The 22,664-nt window shown below is 34.6% G+C and overlaps 5 protein-coding genes across 13 annotated transcripts; 1 reads left to right on the forward strand and 4 right to left on the reverse strand.

The window, feature by feature from the left end:
- Nucleotides 1-652: 652 nt before the first annotated feature.
- On the reverse strand, nt 653-3,784 carry LOC108333882 (nuclear transcription factor Y subunit A-3-like). 2 transcript variants are annotated; one of them, XM_017569361.2, is made up of 6 exons: nt 3,549-3,784; nt 2,711-2,912; nt 2,217-2,329; nt 2,081-2,143; nt 1,214-1,366; nt 653-1,135 (listed from the first exon to the last, which is right to left on the reverse strand). In XM_017569361.2, exons 2-6 carry the CDS (start codon nt 2,880-2,882, stop codon nt 872-874), a joined length of 765 nt encoding a protein of 254 aa, XP_017424850.1. In that variant the 5' UTR covers nt 2,883-2,912; nt 3,549-3,784; the 3' UTR covers nt 653-871. The 2 variants fall into 2 exon arrangements, with proteins under 2 accessions (XP_017424850.1, XP_017424849.1); XM_017569360.2 differs by having other exon boundaries at nt 654-1,135; nt 2,711-2,917.
- Nucleotides 3,785-6,022: 2,238 nt separating this feature from the next.
- LOC108333881 (polyadenylate-binding protein-interacting protein 3) lies at nt 6,023-13,913 on the reverse strand. 3 transcript variants are annotated; one of them, XM_052870350.1, is made up of 16 exons: nt 13,596-13,913; nt 12,905-13,253; nt 11,955-12,118; nt 11,707-11,868; nt 11,075-11,211; nt 10,714-10,904; nt 9,783-9,960; nt 9,451-9,666; nt 8,384-8,511; nt 8,193-8,256; nt 8,047-8,080; nt 7,488-7,801; nt 7,236-7,376; nt 6,798-6,893; nt 6,653-6,709; nt 6,023-6,359 (listed from the first exon to the last, which is right to left on the reverse strand). In XM_052870350.1, the coding sequence occupies exons 3-16, from the start codon at nt 12,088-12,090 to the stop codon at nt 6,330-6,332; spliced, it is 1,884 nt and encodes a 627-aa protein (XP_052726310.1). In that variant the 5' UTR covers nt 12,091-12,118; nt 12,905-13,253; nt 13,596-13,913; the 3' UTR covers nt 6,023-6,329. The 3 variants fall into 3 exon arrangements, with proteins under 3 accessions (XP_052726310.1, XP_017424848.1, XP_017424847.1); XM_017569359.2 differs by lacking the exon at nt 12,905-13,253 and having other exon boundaries at nt 11,707-11,862; XM_017569358.2 differs by lacking the exon at nt 12,905-13,253 and having other exon boundaries at nt 13,596-13,912.
- Nucleotides 13,914-14,892: 979 nt separating this feature from the next.
- LOC108332451 (pentatricopeptide repeat-containing protein At2g13600) lies at nt 14,893-19,293 on the reverse strand. Of its 6 annotated transcripts, none has more exons than XR_008246180.1 (3): nt 17,336-19,293; nt 16,510-16,611; nt 14,893-15,842 (listed from the first exon to the last, which is right to left on the reverse strand). XR_008246180.1 is itself a non-coding variant. In XM_052870980.1 (3 exons), exons 2-3 carry the CDS (start codon nt 18,602-18,604, stop codon nt 16,561-16,563), a joined length of 1,320 nt encoding a protein of 439 aa, XP_052726940.1. In that variant the 5' UTR covers nt 18,605-18,776; nt 19,043-19,293; the 3' UTR covers nt 14,893-16,560. The 6 variants fall into 6 exon arrangements, 3 of the variants coding, with proteins under 3 accessions (XP_052726940.1, XP_052726939.1, XP_052726938.1); XR_008246178.1 differs by having other exon boundaries at nt 14,893-16,132; XR_008246179.1 differs by having other exon boundaries at nt 16,017-16,611.
- Nucleotides 19,294-20,769: 1,476 nt separating this feature from the next.
- Nucleotides 20,770-21,875, forward strand: LOC108334045 (endochitinase PR4). Its single transcript, XM_017569650.2, has 2 exons — nt 20,770-21,228; nt 21,331-21,875. The coding sequence occupies exons 1-2, from the start codon at nt 20,826-20,828 to the stop codon at nt 21,738-21,740; spliced, it is 813 nt and encodes a 270-aa protein (XP_017425139.1). The 5' UTR covers nt 20,770-20,825; the 3' UTR covers nt 21,741-21,875.
- A 48-nt stretch (nt 21,876-21,923) lies between these two features.
- On the reverse strand, nt 21,924-22,589 carry LOC108334047 (uncharacterized). The gene has a single exon (XM_017569652.2). It carries the CDS (start codon nt 22,506-22,508, stop codon nt 22,014-22,016), a length of 495 nt encoding a protein of 164 aa, XP_017425141.2. The 5' UTR covers nt 22,509-22,589; the 3' UTR covers nt 21,924-22,013.
- Between the last annotated feature and the right edge of the window lie 75 nt (nt 22,590-22,664).

A 22,664-nucleotide genomic window follows, 5' to 3' on the forward strand; every position in this document is an offset into this window, starting at 1 on the left:
TTCTGCCCCTTTTTCTTCGGTTTTATCCAAGTTTCTAAATTTAATATTTATTTACATTTTAATATTTTCATGTACGGATCTCATTTTTTTAAGATGCCCGTAAGACAAAAATGGTGATTAAAGACAGTGGTATTTTAGAAGAGAAGAGAAAAAGACCAAAAATTCCAATGACATTGAATTAAAGAGAATGATATTTTAATATCAAAAAAATTATTATATTTATTTATAATATCCTTTATTATTTTTTACTTTCTCTTTTTAAAAAAATAACTATTTTACTCCAATCAAGTGAGTGTTTTTTCCTCGAATTAATGGTTGGCATGCTATTATTAAGATCTTCGTAGCACGCAGAAGTTGTTCTGTCTTTACTTTTATAGCACCTTTCATAGGGCAACTGCAATGGTGACTACTGTTCCAATAAACAACATTATCCACCCAAAATATCTATGGTAAGGATAATGATTGGCATATTAAAAAATATATTTTTTTTTACACATATTTTTTTAATATTTTAATGTATTATTTTTTATTAGTTTATTATTTATTTGTATGTGCTGTATTAAAATGATGTAAAAAATAAAATAAAATAGTTTTAATATATCATTGGCCATAGAAAATATCGCAAGTATAAGATGTGTCAATGGTTACAGAATTGGAGAAACCAAACATCAGAAGCCACGTAAACGAATTTCAACAAGACATGTTGCAGCATAGAAAAACACTGTTATTGACAAATCAGTTCAAAACAACTTTAACAGGTCCATGTCAGTGTCGAGAGAAATCAAAACAAACAATAATAAACAGCAACAGTGTAATGAATATGAGCCAAGGATGACTTCCCAATGGAACACAAGCAGACTGGTTTAGTCATTCACATGTAGACAAATAGAGGCTGCTGATGAGTGGTGCCACCACCCTTATCAGATGTATAATTCTGCATATTTCTTGCAGCAGTGTTAGATGCATATGTTGCATTATCACCATCTCTGTAGTTTTCTATTTTATGCATGTTAGATTCTGCAGTATTTCCAAGAGTACGAGTTGATTGTTGAAGCTTTTTAGTGTTGAGAAAGCGTCCACCAGCACCTCTTGCTCTATTCACTGCATGTAGATGGCGGGACTCGTGAAGATAAGGCTGCATGGCAACAGTGTTATTAATTTTGTTTAGCAGAAATTATGGAGAAAAAAACATGGACATAGACATGTTTAGTACTTTTCGATCCTTGATGGGTTTGTTTTGTACTTCAAGTTTTGCTCGGTACAGTCTTCTTCTCAGAATTGCATGGTACTGCTTTGAATTCACATATATGGGTTCTTCTTTAATGTCCAGTTGCAGAGGAATTCTAATAGGAGTAGCTTCCACTGGCTGAACATTAGGAATCTCATCAGTGTTTTTCAGAATTGGTCTTCATGCTGCTACAACTTTCATGGTTTTGTTGTGCAAGGTAATTAAACAATTTAGAGAACTAAAACAGTAAGAAACATGACTCTGAAAAGAGGATGCAGAGAAATATAGGTAAAACAGTGAATTTTAGTATCAGGAAAGTTTATCACATCTCATCTCCAATTGTGAAGGCCAACAAGAATATTCTTGTAAAGATTGTATCTTCAATTGTTCAAAAGCTATAATAAAGAAAACCTTGGTGTTCTCGTGTTCAAGATAAGACATAAATTCCCCACCATAAATAATAATTTTGATAAATAATGCAAAGAGGAAAAAACGAGATGCAAAGGAAAGATGAGGAACTTTTTAAACAGAGATACTATGAGAATTGAGAATATGCCATGCCGGTGAATTATCCGCAGCACAACAAACCTTAAAAATAATTAAACCATGGATTACTGCTGAAAAGAATCTTAAGGTTGTAAGAAATTGGAAAAACAGTGGATATAGTGTTGAACTCTTGAATGTTCCGTTTAGAAGAACCACATTAAGTTATAAACAGGATTTTCCACTGCAACGTTTAACTTTCATGTGAAATTTTGTTTGATCAGAATTCAGTCCAAATTAAAGGGAGCCTGCATACCACGTTAATAGTAATGAAAATACATGAATAATGTGTACTGAAGTACTAATTACCATAGACTGTGGAACATATGAAGAAGCCATAAGGTTGCTATAGCCTGGATCAGCATAGTGAGCCTGAAACACAAATTTTAGGAAAACATATGCATATATCTTCCATCCAGAAGAACTTGAGAATATATCTACTTACAAGTGTTTGGCTGTGATCCAGTAGTGGAGGAGGGAAGGTGAAATCATGATTCTGCATAAATGACCTGTGCTGAGGTGTTGAACCAGTAGAACTATGCTGAACAGACATTTCACCTATCATCCAAAGCAGAGAAAATACTCATCAATATGGTATATGAAGTAGCATGCCAGGGAATTTGACAAGAATTTTCTGATGCGGAATAAGCTATCTAAGACAATTTCCAACTTTGGAAGAAAATCTTATATCATATGTGTGAATGAAACTTTTATCCAATAGCCAATGCTGAGTGAGGATTTAATGCAACATAGGATCACATCACATCACTGTCATATACCTGTAGTGCTCCATTTCGTTTCTATTGCGAAACAGTGTACTGCTACAGTTTCACGGCCAGAAATACATACCGCAATAGCAGAAAGAAATGACAGAACCCCAGTTGATAAGTACACAAGTATTCAGAATTGTACAAAAAGACAGGGTTTAAATCCAATTACCGGATTGTGCTGAACCAAGTCTAGTAGAAGATTGACCCGAATGAATCGAAGATGAATCCTGTTCTTGGAATTGAAAGCTCAACGTTTTGCTCCTGTGGCATTGTTGTGGCAGAAAATCCACTTTTAAGCTCAAACTTCTGGATTCTGAAGTCCCCCATGATGAACAATTCATTGTTTTCTGACCTCTTGGAACAATAATCCACTAGACTTCATAGAGAAAACAAAGAGATAAATAGAACTGAGAAAATAAGCCTATAAACTCCTCTTGAGAGTTCCAAATAAAGTAAGTATATCAAACTCCAATGAAACATGCCAATTTTACAGCTCCCTATAAACCCTGTGAGCATCTGTGGTTCAGAAAATACACTCTAGCTTGTGGATTGGGAAAAGAGATTGTGGAAGAAAACCCCATAAAAGGTAATCAGAGGAACAATTTTAGCAGTTCAACTCTTGGATCAACTTATCCTTCGTCAACCATGATATCTAAATTGCCTTACAGAAAACAACAAGCAGCTTTACTAGACATAGAGAAAATGATCTGTGCTGAAGAACTATTTGTACTCTCCAATTCAATCAACAACAGCTACAACTTACAAACCTATCACCTCAAGCAAACATAAGATTCCAATTTTTGGAGTGCATGAACAAAAGACAATTTATCAACCACCTAGTCTCCTGCAAAACTAAGAAAATCCACAATCTATCTAAGATTTGTTCCATCATCCTAAGCTTCAAGAACGACCCTTTCACTGATTCAAGGCATGTCATGAAATTACAAATTAAAGAAGAAAGAAAGCAAAGATAAGTTGAAAAGGAAAAAACAACAAGAGAGAGAGACCTTGGAAATTGGCTGAATTGGAGAGGAATCAGAAGGTGTGCATGTCTTGTGGGTTGAAAGTTTGTAAGCTAAGAAGAGACTCTGAGTCACACATCACACTTGAATGAGTGCATCATTGTTTTAGTCTTTTTGGTCTCTTGGCTTTGGTGCTAAGAAATTCTTGACCCTTAAAAGTGGCTTCTACTGAGTCTTATAAACAGTGACTGTTGCATTAACACACACCAACTACACTCATCTGTTACCTGCCCAACTTACCATGTTAAAGAGAAAATAAGAAAGACAACATTTTTCAAAATGAGAATCTAAGTTTCAAAATATCTTTGAATTAAAAATGATTTATGGTGATGCATTCCATTCTTGTCGTTTTGCTGTCCCTACTGATATTCCTTGTTGTCTGGTTTTAAAAAAATGAAATAAGAATTTTGTAATGGGGCATGGCATCGCACTCTTTCATCATCATGCTTCCTCTTGCTATCATATGCTTTTCTTATTACATCTTCAATGCCTCCAATTTTTCAACCTCAGTTCTGTGCTGCCAAACCCCATTAATGTACTTTTTTTTTTATCATTTCTTCTGCTTATTTAATTCTTGCAAGTTAATAATTACACAGCTTGATTTGTATTAAATCTGCAGAAGACAACTATTTTCTTTCATTAACTCACCAAAAGAAGAGCACTGTTATTTCAGTATTACATTCAAAAACCTCAAATGATATGGCCAAGAGAGATAGAAAAAAAAGGAGAAGAATGTCATTGTACAAATGATTATGTGAGTTGTTGTATGAATAATTTCTTATATTATTAATTAATTAATTCATTAAAAATCATACAATTAATTTTTTTTAATGTGATTAGGGTAATAAGTTTGTAATTAGAATATAATGTTAAAATTGGTTACACTTTTAGTTTATTTAAATTAAATTCATAAGGTAATGTTAATATCAATTTGATTTAAATGTACTTAGCTTCAAAGAGCTTTTATTATATTGCGGTCTACTTATAAATTATTATAATTGAAATTTTTAGTTTTTATATTAATTAATTACTCTAAATGTTGTAGACAACATTTTGATTTAATGGACTAATAGTGTAAAATAAATTTACTAAAATTCGTGCAAATTAAATCTAATAATAACAATAATAATAACAATAATAGTAATAATAATAATAAAATATTTATAATAGCTTTTAAACACCTTAGAATGGTAGTATCTGATTGAAAAGGAAAATATTTACTATATTTATGTTTTAATCTAAAAAATTGTTGTTTCCTTTTTAATTAAATTTTATAATATTTAATTTATTAACAATCATTTTATAGAATGGTATCAACAAAATCATAGTGTTCCCATAAAAAAAGAAAAACAAGCATAATGATAATGATGTAAGATTCTGAGTATGAATTCAAAGAAGTTGATAATAATTGAACAAAGATATATCCAACATAATAGTTAGTATTTATTTATTTGCTAAATTTATTGTTTTGAAAAATTTACACTTATTATCTATAAAAAAATATATTAGACGTAATTCTGTTTTTCAAAAAGAAAGAAAGTGTTCTCAGTTAATTACCATGTAAGGAACTAAAGACGAGTAGGAAATAAAATAGGTTAATTTATTTTTGAGAATTTATAAGTAAACATTATATTATTTAAATAATAAAGTATATATTTGATCCTATTTTTCACCGTATATTTTATTTTAGGTTAATATATTAAAATTGGGTATTGTACAAAGTAATTTTTTTTATATATAATTCAAACTCAAATCCATAAAAATAGATGCTTTGAAATAAATTATATTTTTTAACTTGCATTAAATAATGTAAACTGTAATGTTTTTTTTCAAACAAATATTAAACCTTAATTTAAAAATCTATTAGCTATTATATTATAGCACTAAAATATAGTTTATATTCTTTAAAACATTTATTTATAGCAAGTTTAAATTGTCCATAAACATTCTTCAAAGTGGATTCGGAAACATGTCATTAAATGAGACTGAGCTTAACAAAAAGCAGAGTTTATTTTCGAACACAGTTCCTTGCTTTATCCAAAAATTGAAATTACTATTATACAATTCGGACTTGTATTCTTGGAGAAAAAAATTGCGTTACATGGCTCTTTGAATATATCAGTTTACCAATTCTGCCTCTTGTTAGAAATTTATATCAGCTAAGTCAAATTTAAAATATATAAATGAATACGTAGATTTTGAAATTAAATTAAACTTAAAATCTACTTGACAACATTCCTTAAGTTAAGTTTTACTTCTTTTTTCTGCAAAACTAAGCTTCAACTAACATTAGTACAGTGACTATCTTTCAGTGATTTATTTAGCCTTGATTATCTGGTTTGTAAGGTACATTAACGTTAAAAATGGCACTGAGTATAAAATTCGTTTACCAGTCATTAAACTACCATTACAACAACTAAATGGTAGCAGATGGGTCCGAGTGTCAGATAAACGAGCAGTTGAGGTTAAAAGAAGTAAACTTTGAATTTAAAGAGGGAAAAAAAAGGATGGGAAAGGTCAATCTGAGATAATCTATTACACAACCAAAGCCTGAGAAACCCCAAAAGATGTATATGCATGGGTTAAAACAAGGTAATAAAATTATCTCCCAGAATTAGCAAACTTGGCAAACAACATAACATATGCCTTTAGAGATTTCGCATCAGCTGCAGATATCCTCGTTTAAAACTTTTCAGGACAACCACTTTGTTTATTCTTTTCAAGCAAGGATTTGACTTGCCAACAAGAATGCTAATAGCCAAGTCGTCAATAGTCCCGTCCCTTGTATGGCATTTCCTGTAAATATTGATTTCAGAAGATCGAGTTCTCAGAACATTAATAAGCAGTTAAAGTTCCTCAAAAGTGTATATGTAGGACTACAGATAAGATTGCTCAAATTCAGATTGATATGTTCCACCAAGGAAGAAATATCCAACAAGCATGACACATCAACGTGGAGCATTAACCATGTAGTAAGTTATTGAAATAGATGGTTTTATATTTTATCTGCCCAGTGTTCAAGACATGAGCAATATCAATTAAATACAAATTTAAAAAAAAAAAAATAAATTAAGCACGAGAGTTCTTACGGGCAGGTAACCCGGCATGTATATAGCTTGCCTAGGATGACCAAGGAGCTGTCCATACTGAAATCAGATTATAATAAGCAATTGCCCTGAAGCACCAATATTTAAGAAAACAGTCAACAGAGGGATAATGCATGTGATGTTATACCTGTGGTGCATTCGGATGAAAATATGCTTGAGACGGCATTGGTGCTACCTGAGGATTATACACCATAGGTTGTGGACCAGCAAAAGTAGGTCCAATCTACAAGACATGTGCAAAACAATCAAGTTTATTAACAGAACGAAGGCTGGGAGGCCATTATTAAGCCAAACCCAACAATTCTGCATAACTTCTTTGGCAAACTATTCTACGAAATCAACAAAATGAGAACTTTATCCTTATATGGATTAAGTAACAATCAGAAATTTAAAAGACCATAAGATTGGACAACCAAACTGATAATTATAACCTGCACTAACGTGCGACATGGATATGTGGAACAACCAGGTCCATTTGTCATAAAATCACAAACCTTTTATAGAAGTAAATCCACTCCCTAATTATGCATTTTTATGTATTCAATAAATGCACCAAATGACTTACTCCAATACCCATGGGCATGCCTGGCATACTTGGTACAGTAGTTACATTAGTTGGAAAATAGAAGGAACCATCGGACGGTGGAGTGGGAGGCCGAGCAGGTGATGGAATAAAACTCTTTGCATTAGGGTTAAGCTTGAATTCCTTACAACATGAAAGGGGAAACTCAGACGTAAGACAGTAACATAAAAGACTAGAACCAGACAGCGGGAAAAAAAATTCCAGTCAAAAAGTTTTGGGCTTGAACTTCCATACCTTTGCATTGGGATTCAGAGTTGATTTTTCAGAAGACAGTGAACCAACTGATGAACTTGGAGATAAGCCAGGACCAGAAGATGCTACAGGGACTCCAACTGAATCTGACACATATGGGGTCCCACGTGAATTTACAGATTTTGTTTCCCCATTAACCTTGCCAGTTGCTGAACCCTCAATTAAATCTCCATGTGATCCCATCTTTTCATGAGCTTTTAATGAAGTATGAATTGAAGGGGCATAGGAGCTAGCATTCGGAGATAATACCCCTTTATCAGTGCCATCCTTCTTCAAGTAGAGTGATCCCTGTGAATCTGCGCCAAAAATTGCCAAGATTAGAGGAATACATGTATTATGAAAGAAGCAGCCACCAAATTGAAATGTAGGTTATAGCTGCCATTCAGAAGCCCTTATGAAGAGTACTAACAGAAAGCTTCAGCACTTCCTTTACAAAAGACAGAATAATCAATAATATGAAAATGGTTGCTTCATTTGCATCATTTCATGCACATCTTAAATCCACTCAATTTAAGAAAGCTAAGAAAAGGATTTCACAGACCCTCAGATTTTGACAGTTGAACATCCTCAGCTTGCTGCATCAATTGAAGAAAAATAGAGAGACTTGGAGTGTTAGAACTAATATCTGTCTCATGAGATATTTTCCTAGACACAAGTTTAAGAGATAATGCACAAACTTCAACTCACAATCACACTTGCTTCCTTAGTATCATTGTCTCCATGTTGATTACTAATTGAGTTCTCCAGAATCCTGTAGAAATTGCATATTAAAAATCATGATAACGAAGAATTTAATTCTTTTTCAAGTTCAAAAATGATGTATACAAAACAGAATAAAAAGAATAATTATATACAGAAGAGAAAGGGGCAACAAACACCTGCTTTCCCCATCCACCGATGAATAGCTTATGGCAGGGAGTTCAGATGCTAACTGCTTAGCATGATCATAAGAACCAGAGCGGCTTAAATCCACACTAGTACTTGACTGAGATGATTGCGTGTGATCCTGCACACATAATTAACAAGTACTAAGGAGAGTTTAGAAAGTAAAATAATTACTTCATAAGAGGAGGGAGAGACAAGGACAAAAACTTCAAAAATGGAATAGTTTCATATCAACGTTTTTCCCCAACAAGACTCAGCTGCATCAATCAGAGGTTCATGTTGTACCAATTTCGAAATCATAACAAGACTCGGGATTGTTAGGACATGTTCAAACAGAACTTAGTGACGAATGTGTCCTTTAAAATAATAGTCATGTACCAGAATTTTCACTAATATTTTCTAATCAAGTAGGAGGCAACAAGCCATTGTCTTGAACACATGTTGGGTTCAGCTCATTTTCAAGAAATAATCATTTATTTTTTAAACATTTTGAGAGAGCTTCTACTCAAATCAACAATTACTTTTACAGAATTGCATAACCAAAGATTTTCGGAATGCAAGAAAATCTAAAAGAAACCATTTACTTAAAATAAGGTACACACATAAAATATGGTAGTTCTAACAATTTACACCTGGGATCTTATTTAGCCTTACAAAATTGACTTCTATGGTGACAACAACCAAACTCTTATATAGGGATGACATTGGTCATATCTATAATCTAAGTTGAAAATAAGACTTATTTTATTATTCTCAATCATGAAAAATACATTCTCATACCCTCTATTTGTAATAATCTAATTCTCCTAAAAATAGAAATAAGGAAACTAGGACAATAAAATAATATAAAAGATTATGTATCTATTTTCTTTAATTAGGAAAATTCTAAAGATATTATCTCAAATTACAACAATCTATATGAAAACTTAACAGTAGTATTTAATCAGACAAAAAAAAGGACAAGCCAGTAAATGTGACAATGACAAACGATTAAGAATTACTTAATAGTACAGTTTCAATAATTAAATAATAATTCAGGTGATACCACAGAGGAATTTACCAATGTTCGAGCTCCATCATTTCCTTTTCCACCAGTTATTTCACTAGACCTCTTAACAACCGAACCAAATACACCACCAAAAGTATCAGAACTGTGGGTTTCAAACAGTACATCCTCATCAAATCCACTGTCATCAGCACGTTTGCCCCTATAAACTGAAGAGAATCTAGTTTCTTCATCAATATCAAAGTCTTCATGCAAGTGAAAGCCTCTTTCCTGTTAAGAAAATTTATGTAGGTTGTTCAATTCAATTAGTCAATTAAACAAAAAACAGCAGAAATTCACAAGCAGCAATGAAAATAAAGAACGATAAGTATTGAAACCATGCTAACCTCCGCAAGATGAAGATCTTGGGTTTCCTCACCCTCAATTTCTCTTGCTATTCTTAAAGCTTGCTTTTCCAATTCTCTTGTCTGAGGCCCTTTTTCAAGCTTTGTTGTATAAAGTTCCTCATTGAATGTGCTTTTTACACCAAACAATGCCTCATTTGTTTCAAATTGATCCCATCCTCTTAAAAAATACAAAAAAACAAAAATACCAATGTAAACAAAAATAGGCATTCTGTGAAAATTTTGAAATTAGTGAATTAAAGATAAAAATACATGTGTATAAAATAATCATGGTATTTTAGTTAATTTCCTACACTCACTCCAGCCTCTTTTAATCATCAAGGATATACCACAAAAAATCCTATTTCCTTTTGCTACATCAAGAATATAGTCTCAATTAATTGTGTGCCAATGATCTTTTAATAATTCCTTTACAACATTTGTTAGCTTCCATAAATGACTATGGAATGAAAGCTCAAAACTAACTTGAAGCAACACAAGAAAACAAATAGAATACCTATAAACCCTCAATCTTTATTAAAATCAGATTCATAACAAAGGGTTTAGATTATTATAGAAAGCAAGGTGAATTGACCCTAACCAGAAATATGGTTCCAGAAGTCATCCAGAAATTCTGGAAGTACATGTCTATACCTCTAAGGAGGTTTTATTTCGTCTCTGGTTTTTATTCTTTCGACATACCAAATATGAAATGTTCATAATAAAAAGGAGAAGTGTTGTCAATGAAATTTGGAGAAATATATTATTCTACAATCCATTACTTACAGCTCGACACTTCTAAAGAAATTTCTTATTGTATACTGAAAAAGTGGTGTACTAATGAAGGCAACTGACAGTCCGAATGGGAGTCAAAATGTCAAGAAAAACTGATATTTATTCTGTTCACAAAATTATTTTATAAAAAGTGAGCAACCTATTCCAATGGCCATCAAATATGTTTTCCAGTTCTGGGCATTGTGGATCATCTTCATCAGGTACCCAGGGTTTTAATTCTCTCCCTAGCTCAACATGACGAGATTGAGATATCAATGAATCAACCATGATTTCCTGATGCATATCCTGGTGAGATTCATTAGGTAAACCATCCCTGGCAATAGCAACATCCTGCCATGATTGAAACACGAATGGTATTATCAGCAAAGAAGTCAACAATGTGTTAAAAGCTACTTCTACTAATCTAAATTCTCCAAAAGTATACAGCATTCCAACAAAAACCTTAGCTTAGTAACTACCATATTCCAAAATACATTCCAAATAGTTGAAAAGTAGGAAACCTGTGCTATAACTTGGACAAGGTCTTTGGCAGGTATAATTAAAATCTTCATAGGGGGCTTGCTGACGAATTCTGCACCAGATTTCTGTCCTCGTGACAAACCATCTTTTGTTAAGCGAGCCATTTTCAAAATGATTCCTACAATATGATCATTTTATAAAATTAATTATGAAAACAGCAGCAGAAGATTATTTAGATAGTGGTCTAGAACAAGCCTAGTGAAATCCCAGTTGAGCAATAACTCCCAAAACAAAGTTTTATTAAAATAAGACAAATCCAAACAGAAATAACAAAATATTCTAAAAAGCATAATTTCCCTAAATATCATGCTTATCCCTTTTGCTACAGGGCGCTGTGAAACAATATAAGATAATAGTATTCACAATACAGCCAAAATCAATAAAATTGGGGAGAAATGTGTTTTTAATCCCTATACATTAAGTAAAAATTGGTTTTTGTCCTTATACTTCTAAATTGATGAAATCAATCCTTCAACTACTTAAAATATGTGATTTTTGTACCTCCAATATGTGACAGATTTCATCAATTTGAAATTATAAATACTAAGACCAAGTTTAAGTGAAAGTAGAGACTAAAACACATTTTTCCAAGAAAAAATACAACAGAACATACCAAAATCTTTTTCAGTGTTTGTCGCATGAAAGACTCCAGTGTACGTGGATCCATTTTTCAAGTGGACTTCCACCTGGTGCCCAATAAGACATGTTGTTACATATACTAATCGATCATGTGAAGGATTATCGTAATTGCCACCTTTACTGCCAGTCACTGCACCTTTGACAACAACAAAAAAAGAACGATCAGCATTCTGAATGCAGCAACAAATAAATAATAATACATTACACAGATCCGAATTTTACCTGTATTTGTTAATCTGCTGGCATTTAATTTGCCAGACGGGATTTTATTCTCAGATTTAATTGTCCCTTCTCTTTCAGATTTTCGGCGGCTGTATCCATTGGAGGACTTGGGCTGCCCAGGTTGTTGTAGATTCATCCTCACTTACAGCCCCTGCCCCTCTAATCTGGGAAAAAATAAATATATATTCGTAAGACCAAAAAGAAAACCCAAAGGGCTTACATAAGATTTCAAGGCAAAATTTATGAATCCAGCTGATTTCCCAAAAGAACATTACAGTAGAGGAACTGCTGCTGATGGTAATAGCACTATAGTTATGCCAAGTTCACAAAGCTATTTGGTGGCCATTGGATAAATCATGAAAATACAAATTTTAAAGTGATTAAATGTAATGAACAAGACTATTTCTAAAATATAATGCAACTAGGACAGCAATTTCTCTGGCTATTATAGTTGAATTATGCATCGTTCAAAATGAACACACCTCTAACAATGCATATGCAAGTTGATAAAATAAAATCAACATTTCAAAGATAATTTTGTAGGCAAATTTTGAAACATTAAACCTATTTTTTTGGTGAATAACTAAAAATTGTTCATATGGTGACCATGAACATGGTATGGGTACGGTATAAAAGTTCACGGTATATATGTTAAAGAATAAACAGAAAAAAATCTGACACACTGGAAAAGTAGAGAATCGGGTGGAAAGTATACATCTCCGTACAATTGACTGTAATTGTAATCATAAAATAATATTCAAAGGGACGTAAACTACACTGTTAAAAAAATACAATTACTCGTAATAAATTTGTAGCGTCAATTGGTTAAAAGAAAACATCAAAAATTCCAGGCTCGAGGTTGACGGGAAAACAATTCCCGTAACTGCTATTTCCAAGAGGCATCTAAAGAGCATTATACATTATACATACTATAAAAACAAAGAAATTACCCGCATAACAGCAAACAAGAAACACGTGGTTTGGGGCGAATTTTTACCCAGTTACCTCTCATTCTTCCCTGGCCCCCTCTTCCCCGTTCCAATCACAACCAAAGTACTAAAATTAGTCTACCCTCACTCCTGTTGGTGTAATCCTTCATACCAAGGACCCTTCATAAATCAGAAACACACATTGGCAAAGATTATATGAGCACTTGCAGATTATGAACGTCCATAACTCCGATCCGAACTCCCGAAGCATAAGAATTATTTGGCATCCACTCCCTACATTGCGAACTTACTTGAATTTCTTTTTCTTTCGGAAATACAACATTTACCGAAATTTCCAGTATTCCAAACCCTAGAAGAAAGAGAAAAATCAGGACTGAAGTCCCACGATGTTATTCTAAGCCATATGGAAACTTGCCCTAAAGTACAATGATTGGCAGTTGAAGTTAGAACTCGAGATTCGTGCGGCGTAAACTATCGCCAGTCCTGTTTACAGTTCCCAGGTGGGGATAAATCTAGCAGGTGTGGTCCTACTTGGGAAACTGCGGTTTTTCCTAAGGTGGAAACCCTAATTTACGAGCTGTTTTAAGAGGATCCAAGCATGCATAGAAATAAATAGCAAGCATATAGGTATTGGAAAGAGAAACGGAAGGAGGAAGAAGGCAAGAAAGGAATTGAAAACGAAGTAACGCACCTGCGAGAGGTTGATCAGAACCAAACTAACGGATTCCGGCAGAGGTTGAAAAGAGGAGCTAAAGAGGGAAGTTTGTGTCGGTTAGGGATTGATTGCGGCGATTGAGGAGCTGCTTCGGTGGGAGGGCGTCGTAGCCGGACGAGGCGACGGAGAGAGAGAGACGGCGGAGGAGTTCTGTTTGGTTTGGTTCTCTCGGCGTGATCGGGAGAGAGAGAGAGAGTGAGTGGTTTTTGAGATTTTGAAGGGAGGTGCGAAGCGAGAAGCGAAGCAGAAACACCCAAAAGACAATCAAGAAATGATCTGCTGTGGTTGGGAGTATCGTGCGCCTCTTTCTTGTATTGTATGGTTTAGTTACATGTATTTTTGTCCGTATAACAGTTCTTCTGTCTTCCAAAAACTTATTCACCGTATCTAATCTCAAAGATACGATTAAAAACATCTCGTATTACTGTGATTTACGTACTGTCTAATCTATTTAATAATATTTTTCACATAGATATTCAATGCATCCATGCATGCAAAAGACAAGCATTTGATTTACGGAAACTAATAAAACTAGTTAAACACTATTAGTTTCTCTTAAAAAATTGTTAACTTTAATCATTAATAATGTTATAATCTTACAGATTAAATAGTTTAAGTGGTAGTTATACTTAACAGCCATATATATAATTTAGTAAATCATTTTCCAACAAATAATAATGATTTATAACTTTAATTGTCTAATTAATACATTCATTCTCACGACAAACCGGTAAGAATCTCATTCACATTATTCCCAATAAACTAATATAAAAATTACCAATTCCTATTACAATGATTGTATATTCTTTCGTTTGGAGAAAATGTATTCTTATATATATATATAACTGTGACGCTAAAATAACGATATAATAAATATATATATATGTCTTTGAATTCTTTCAAGTAGTGTTTGAATTAGAAAATAGATGAAATGAAAAGTAAGTAAATGAATTTGAAAAGATAAAAAAATGATTTAGTATTACTTGAATTAAAGAATTTGAATAAATGAATGAAATGGTTTGGAGGAAAAAGTTGTGAGTTTGTAAATGATAAAATAAATGTAATAGATTAAAAAATATTTTAATCGATAAAAAAAATGATTTTCAATTTGACCTTTATTGAAATTGGATATAAGTTTAAATTTAAGTAATGAAAATTACATTGAAATTGTTATTAATAAAAAAAATTAAAATTACAAAAATAAAAGTATGTTCTCCAACTCTCAGAAGAAAAGGTCGTCAAGTTTGACAAAAGAGAAACTAATTGACAAAGGTACTTGAAAATAATACTTCCATTATTTAACAAAATGAATAAATATACAAAATCGTAAACAATTTCCTTATTAAAAATTTTATGCAAAGTACATGTAATAAAAATCCAAAACAAAAACCCAGATACAAGTTTCCTGCTCCTTACTGCTGTGCATCCTGACTTTTTTCAGCAATATCAACTTCTCGTCCATAACTCAAGTTGTAGGTGAAAATCACAGCCACAAACAATGTAAGAGTGGGCTAATGAAAAAAGAATAGATAATTAAATATTTAAGGATATTATCAATCCAACAATTCACACAAATATACCATAACTCACCCATGCTTTACATCTCTACTCATTCATTTTAGTGGCTCCTCGTACCGTTTACAATGTCAAAAATTTCATAAATAGGTTAACCCTTGTGTACTATGTGCTTTACCCGTAACATTTCGTTCACTCTGCCTGTTCTATCAAAGTCTTATAGTCAGAGTCATTTTGCCTGTTCAACAAAGTCTTCCTGTCAAAGTTATCCTACTTGCTCAACGAAGCCATACGGTCAGGACTAATTTTCTTGGCTTTCCAAACCTTACGAGTAAAAACTCCGCCTGCTCATCTAAGCCTTACCCTCAGAGCATTATACTAAGCTCTAGCCAAACCATAACAAGAATCAAACCGGATTTACAGTTAGGGCAAGTACATACTCCTCAATTCAAAACACTGCACCCATACAAAGATTTTACTAGCATAAACCAGCCAAGTACACTGCTCACTAACGAGTTAAACCAAGTAACACAGCCCACTGGCTATGCGGCTAGACACTAATCAATCTAGCAATACTTTGCCTAATCTGAATATTTAGGTACTTAAGTCTGTTCAGCCACCGTCCAAAGTCAGCACCAATCTGCTCATAACCCTTTCTCCCCCAATGTGCTTTAATCAGGAATGAAGAAGTCCCCGGCCACCTAGAATCTGCAGAAAAATTTGCTAGACGCTAAATCAGTTTATTCTGGTATACTCTATGTGAAAACCGTGACTCAAGGTTGACTGTATTTGGCCTAAAGATACAGTTTGCTGTGTGTATTTCTGGTATAGTATAAATGCCACGTTCCTAGCCTATACACCAAGAGTTCAAATATACTTTACCACTTGGCTAACCATTAGCCCACCCAAAAGAAGCATACCAAGCCGTGACAGACTAGAACATCTCTGCAGAAGATGTGTATTTCTGTTTGGATCACTGCACCACCCGCCAGCCACAACTGCTTGAATTTCTCCTCTCACGTTAATTAATTGGTTGGAGTAACCATAATCAGCAATCATGCATCAAAAAGTTATACTACATTATACAGTAAGATAACATAATAGATCACAACTGTGCTTTTTGATGGTTGTTTAAATGCACACTATGCAAAGAGATATATTCTCTAAAAAGGGATTTCTAACAGCATAAAAGTGGTGCAAAAGACAAGTGTTTTCTGACAAAAAAAAAATGAAAATCATGATTACCATTACCTACTGCAATGTACCAGAAGAGGGAAATGGACCAAGAAATACTACCCCTCGGCATCTTGGCTACAGAATGAAATTTAATTCAAATAACTTGTATTGGTGCAAAGGCCAGAGTAAGCTGGCTCACCGTTAGAAGAAAACTGGCAAATATATACACAAGAAAGTATGGTAAGGCATCTCATTCAGCTAGATACGTGTCCCAAAGACGTGTGACCAAATGGAAGGGTACCTAATTGCATAAATCAGAAATCAGAGTCAACAAAATCATAAAACTCTGCCTATTTTTCTGTAGTTCATAATTTCTCTACTGACTGATTGTACAAGTTCTTGAGGTTTGATATAAAGCCAATTTATAAAACATGCATGCACTTCTTCTTGGGAAAAGACTATTGCACTCCGTGAGAAAAAAAAAGAGTGTTGGAAGCAAACTTCTCGAATTAGAAGACAGATGAACCAGCGGAAAGCAAATTGAAGAAATTCCAGTCCTTGCTCCTCCATAGGGCTGGAAACAGGATCTGGTGGAACTCAAAATTCAGTATCAGATTCAATTTGAGATGTTCTAACCATAATATACTCCCACATTTCAAATGTCAGTTATCTTTTAAAAGAAATTTTGTTTCATTTCATTAGTCGGTTCAAAAAACCAAGTCATTATTTACTCATTTTGCTTTATTTTTCAATTTTATTCTTATTTTCTCTCAGTATAGCCGCAAAGTGAAAAAAGAGAGAGCATTACCACCATAATTCATATTCCACCAGTTCCATCCCTCTCCCATAACACTCCATTACCACCATAATTTATGTTCATATGACATCCTTAAATTGTGTTAGGTTATAAGACTTAATGCAGTACATAGGATGAAGTTTCCACGGTTTCTGTGTAATTTTTTGTTTTCTAACTATGTAGTTTTCATGTGATTGTTGAGGAGTAACCTCATCTATAACTTATCTACCTCCACCCAACTCCATCCTGCAGGTTTTCTCATTGTCCTTTGTTGCATAAGCCTTCTGACTTCAGCTACTTCATTCCATAAACCCTTTCTTGCATAGACATGTGCTAATGTTAAATATGGTGCTGCATTACTTGGTTCCATCTTGATAAGTTGATCAGCAGCCTCCCTCCCAAGTTTTACATTTCCATATATCTTGCAAGAACTCAAGAAAGAGCTCCAAATTACATAATTAGGATCATAGGGCATTTTTTGCATTACATCCCTTGCCTTACTCAAATTCCCTTTTCTAGCATAGAGATCAATCAAGCAAGCGTATTGATCAATATCAGGAGACAAGCCATAATTTGTTGTCATTTTTTTAAAGTATTCCACCCCTTTGTCAAGCAATCCTGCATGATTACAAGCTGTTAAAACAGCAGTAAAGCAGATATGATCAGGAACTAACTCTTGCTTGGTCAGTAGACAATCAAAAAGTTCCAAAGCCTCTGAACTTCTCCCACATTGAGCATAACCCATGATCATGGATGTCCACAACACATTATTCTTCTCAGAAGTCTGATCTAACACGCGTTGAGCCTCGTCAATATCGCCACCTTTTGAATACATATCAATCAAAGCACTGGCCACAAACACATTCCTTTCCGAACCCATTTTAATAACAAGAGAGTGCACTTGCCTTCCTTGAAGGAGTAATGCAAGGCTGCTACAAGCATTTAAAATCGTGCATAAAGTATGATCAGTAATACCCAAATTTTGCCCCCTCATTTCTACAAACAGTTTCAATGCATTTTCGCTCAACATGTTTTTAGAATATCCAGAGATCATCGAATTGTACACAACAATATCCTTCTCACTAGTTTCAGCGAATAAGAGTACGGCATCATCAATTTGTCCCTGATTTGCATAACAGTCAATCAATGAGCAGACCACAAAATTGTTAGTATCACATCCCTGCTTGATGATATGAGTATGAAGAGCGGAGCAATGTTGAAGGCCACCACTTTGCCCAACACAGGCACTAATGACACTAACAAAGGTAAGACAATTGGGCTTAATTTGGGTGTATAGCATCTCTTTGAACAACAAGAATGCATCTATTCCTCGTCCATTGATCGATAATCCCGTAATGAGTGAAGTCCATGAAACCTGATCATGTGTTCTGATGCCACAAAATACCTTCTTTGCATCCAGAATAGCAAAACATTTGGCATAGAAATCAATAAGTGCACTGCAGAGGAACAAATTATCTTCATATCCAGATCGAATCATGAAAGCATGGATTTGTATACCCAAACGCCAATTCCGGGTTTTTCCACAAGAACTAAGTGCAGTACAAAGAACATATTTTATTGGCTTCCTTGTTGATCCATTCACTGTGCTTATTAATGACTCCAGTGCTCCATAGATGCTAGCAGTTTTAAAACACGGTTTGCCAAAGAATCTGCGCGTGAAACCATGAACAAAAGAGCTTGAACAATGCACCATATTACAGGGCTTGTGTCAAATAAATCTTGCACATTACCCAATTGAACCCTTAACATTAAATGGAAAAATCCAACTAAGCTGGCCTTTTTCACCCCTGTTTCTTTCAGACCTCGCTGATCCATTCATTGTGCTTAGTGACTCAAGTGCTCCATAAATAGGTATTGGAAAGAAAAAAGGAAGGAGGAAGAAGGCAAGGATGGAATTGAAAACGAAGTAACTCACCTGCGAGATGTCAGAACCTAACTGACGGATTCGGGCAGAGGTTGAAAAGGAAGCTAAAGAGGGAAGTTTGTGTAGGTTATGGATTGATTGTGGCAATTGAGGGGCTGCTTCGGTGGGAGGGCGCGTTGGCCGGACGAGGCGACGGAGAGAGAGAGACTGCGGAGGAGTTCAGTTTGGTTAGGTTCTCTGGGCGTGATCGAGAGAGAGAGAGACAGACAGATTTTCAACAAAAAGTAACTTAAACTTTATACACCCAAACGGTAGAATTACCAGTCGTTTTATCCATATGAAATTTCTAAAGTGCACAATCAGCAATAATGATGATATCAATGACTTTTATTTTTGGTAATAAATAAATAATATAAGTAGTCAAACCCGCCAAAATAATTTACCATTTTCAACATATAATCTAGATGATTCAGATATAAATCTCATGTACCTGTTTTATAGATAAAAATATATTTTCAAGTTATATATGATTTAGTCAAGGCCAATAATACAAGAAATAAAGGGTAGTTTAATGTTCATGCACCTTAAGCCATTCACGCCTTCTTCTTAGACGGATCAATCTCTTATTTTCTTTTCTTTTATTTGGATCTCACATAAATGCTTTCATCCTTCTCTTTTACTTTAGCAAATCAAACCAAAGAAACATAAAGTTCCAATTTTTCGGTTGCCCTCCTTCTCCATCCTATCAAACCAAACGCACCATAAAGTCTTCGTACCATTGTCAAAATTTGAGTGATAAATAAATAAAAAAAATACGAATGATCAACAATACCTTTAACAATGAGCATAATGCCCCTTTTTTTCAACCGTACAAGTTAGACCGGTATGCCTTCGTACGTTTTCCTCTAATCATGGGTTGAAAATAATTTTGACGAATTTAGATTAGAAAAATATATATTTTTAAGTTGTGTCAATTTCATATCGTATGCATGCTAGACTCAAATCAAAATAAGGGAATATAAAATCGAGATAAGTCTATCTCAATTTATCTTTACAACGAACTCCTTAACGGTGGAAAACAACCATGAAAAACAATTGTGAATATTAACATAGAAAGCATAAATGGTTTATCATATATATATCCACGGTTAATTAGTGCTTTGGATATGAGGTCGAGGTTTGAGTTGTATAGTCCAAAACTCAAATATTGTTCAGAAATATAAGTATTAGATTGAACTATTTGTTCAAGTAGTTTCAAGGGTATTTTGTAGAAGACGTTAAAAATGAGTTTAATTTTAAATAGTTAATAATTAATGTAGCACAGTAAATGCACGTAATATATATTTTTACCTTTTAAATCTTTATTTATAGATTTTTTTTTGTGAGTTGATCTAATTAGAGTTAATTGTAGATAATCTTATCTTTGTTTTTTAAGTTAGACAACATTAAGATTAATATATTCTGATTTATGACTAACCAGTTTATTTGGTATAGTTAAATAATCCCAGTTATAATTAAGTGTCTAATATATAGTTAACGTCTAATCTATAGTTAACTAGAGGGTGATGTATGTAATAAGTGTCACAGCGACGAAGACTCATGCACCCTTTGTATTGACAAATCAAAGTCCACCCACAAATCAACACGATAACGTTCTAGAATGGATTCAAATTTTGCATTGAATCATTCAAACTTATTTTTCAACCACAGACACCTGTTCACGCATTTATCCAGTCGGCCCGATGCCCAGTAGTATCAATATAAATACACATCTAACTCAATTGTTCATCATCAATCAAATTGATACTATCTGATATCTAGCTTCACCCTCAAAATGGTAAACAAATTGCTTTTCGTTCTTGTAGCAGTGGCTCTTGTTACGGTGCCAAAAAATGTGAGTGCTCAGAACTGCGGGTGTGCTGAAGGGTTATGCTGCAGCCAATATGGATACTGTGGTACTGGTACAGAATACTGTGGCACAGGGTGTCAGCAGGGTAATTGTACCACAACAAGTTCCCCAAGCAACAACGTTAATGTTGCTGACATTGTCACAGCCGAATTTTTCAACGGCATAATCGATCAAGCTGATTCTGGTTGTGTTGGCAAGAACTTTTACACACGAGATGCTTTCCTCAGAGCTCTCGATTCCTACACCGACTTTGGCAGAGTTGGTTCCGAGGACGACTCCAAACGCGAGATTGCAGCTGCTTTTGCTCATTTCACACATGAAACTGGACGTAAGATTGCTATTATAAATCCTTTTTAGTGTTCGTTACTGAAGATCAAATTTATATCTTTTTTTTATCTCATTCATGTTCTAACTGGGAGATTGAATGCAGATTTTTGTTACATCGAAGAGATTGATGGTGCAAGCAAGGACTACTGCGACGAGGAATCGATTGCACAGTATCCATGTTCTTCCAGCAGAGGGTACCACGGTCGTGGTCCGATCCAATTGTCGTGGAACTTCAACTACGGACCAGCAGGGGAGGCCAACGACTTCGATGGATTGGGCGCTCCGGAAACAGTGTCGAACGATGTTGTGGTGTCTTTCAAGACAGCATTGTGGTACTGGATGCAACACGTGCGGCCTGTCATAAACCAGGGTTTCGGTGCAACCATCAGAGCCATCAATGGTCAACTTGAGTGTGATGGTGCTAACCCCTCTACTGTTCAGGCTCGCGTTAATTACTACACAGAATACTGCAGACAATTGGGTGTAGACACTGGTGATAATCTTACTTGCTAAATAAAAGATATCATTTTTATCTGTATTTTTTCCCCTTAATAAAGAATTGAAGGCTTTGTTGCCTCATCAATCTCATTATTACTGTAATCGCTCTTGTGGAGTAAAATAAAAATAGCATCACTTTTTGCTTTTGCATTTTGATTTTTATTCTATTAATCACAGTACGCCATGAATATTTTGCACTTTATTGTATGAAGATGATATTTCATTTTATTGTAATTTACACAAAAGACAATGATATGAACAAAGAGAGAAATGGAACCGCAATTATTATTAAGAGGATAAGCCAAGAAAAATGGAGAGGGTAACGCCGAGGGAGTAGGCTCCGACGAAGGTGCCAATCAATTGAGGAGGGGGGCGAGTGACGGCGCCGATTCCGACGATCCCGGCAACGCCGACGGGGAGGCGCACCATGAGCGCTTTGGAGGCGGCGGAGACGACGGCGTCGGTGTATAGGTGGTAAGCCCATTGTTTGAAGAGGGGGAGTGGAAGGGTGTCGTCGTCGGGATTTGGAGGGAGGCGGCGGAGTGCGGCGTCGATTTGAGTGCGATCGGGTGGTGCTGGGACCCATTTTCGGAGGAGCGCGTGGGTGGCGTTGGCGTGGATGTAGTCGGAGGCGGTTTTGAGTTGGTACGGAAGCACTCCATGGAAAGCGTGCTGAGTGCTAGCGAGGCAGTGGGAGAAGGACGAGTCGCATACCGAGTCAAAATCGCCCGAGTTTGACAAACTATTCTCCACTCTCTTTGACGCCGATAACGATGACCCCATCTCTCTCCTCTCTACAATTTTCTTCAAGCTACCTTTTTTATTTCACACAGAAAAAATTGAATGAACAGCTGACTCATAAATACTCCAAAAAGTCAATGATACAGAAAAAATAATAATTTAAATTATGTCATGGTGATATTTTTTATTAATAATTAT

This window comes from Vigna angularis, chromosome 11 (genome assembly GCF_016808095.1).
Source record: "Vigna angularis cultivar LongXiaoDou No.4 chromosome 11, ASM1680809v1, whole genome shotgun sequence".
NCBI classification, from domain to species: Eukaryota; Viridiplantae; Streptophyta; class Magnoliopsida; order Fabales; family Fabaceae; genus Vigna; species Vigna angularis.

Bases quoted from the DNA above. Each gene is read 5' to 3' on its own strand.
- LOC108332451 (XM_052870979.1), bottom strand. From the start codon at position 18,820: ATGGTGCATTGTTCAAGCTCTTTTGTTCATGGTTTCACGCGCAGATTC. The intron at 16,612-17,335 runs GTAGATAAGTTA...TTATGCAATTAG, and splicing joins CAGGATGGAGTTGGGTGGAG to GTACCCTTCCATTTGGTCAC.
- LOC108334045 (XM_017569650.2), top strand. From the start codon at position 20,826: ATGGTAAACAAATTGCTTTTCGTTCTTGTAGCAGTGGCTCTTGTTACG. The intron at 21,229-21,330 runs GTAAGATTGCTA...GATTGAATGCAG, and splicing joins TTTCACACATGAAACTGGAC to ATTTTTGTTACATCGAAGAG.
- LOC108334047 (XM_017569652.2), bottom strand. From the start codon at position 22,508: ATGGGGTCATCGTTATCGGCGTCAAAGAGAGTGGAGAATAGTTTGTCA.
- LOC108333881 (XM_052870350.1), bottom strand. From the start codon at position 12,090: ATGAATCTACAACAACCTGGGCAGCCCAAGTCCTCCAATGGATACAGC. The intron at 11,212-11,706 runs GTATGTTCTGTT...ATCATATTGTAG, and splicing joins AAACACTGAAAAAGATTTTG to GAATCATTTTGAAAATGGCT. The intron at 8,081-8,192 runs GTGAGTTGAAGT...CAATTGATGCAG, and splicing joins CTAAGGAAGCAAGTGTGATT to CAAGCTGAGGATGTTCAACT.
- LOC108333882 (XM_017569361.2), bottom strand. From the start codon at position 2,882: ATGAATTGTTCATCATGGGGGACTTCAGAATCCAGAAGTTTGAGCTTA. The intron at 1,367-2,080 runs GTAATTAGTACT...CCTAATGTTCAG, and splicing joins CATATGTTCCACAGTCTATG to CCAGTGGAAGCTACTCCTAT. The intron at 1,136-1,213 runs GTACTAAACATG...GTTGCCATGCAG, and splicing joins AACCCATCAAGGATCGAAAA to CCTTATCTTCACGAGTCCCG.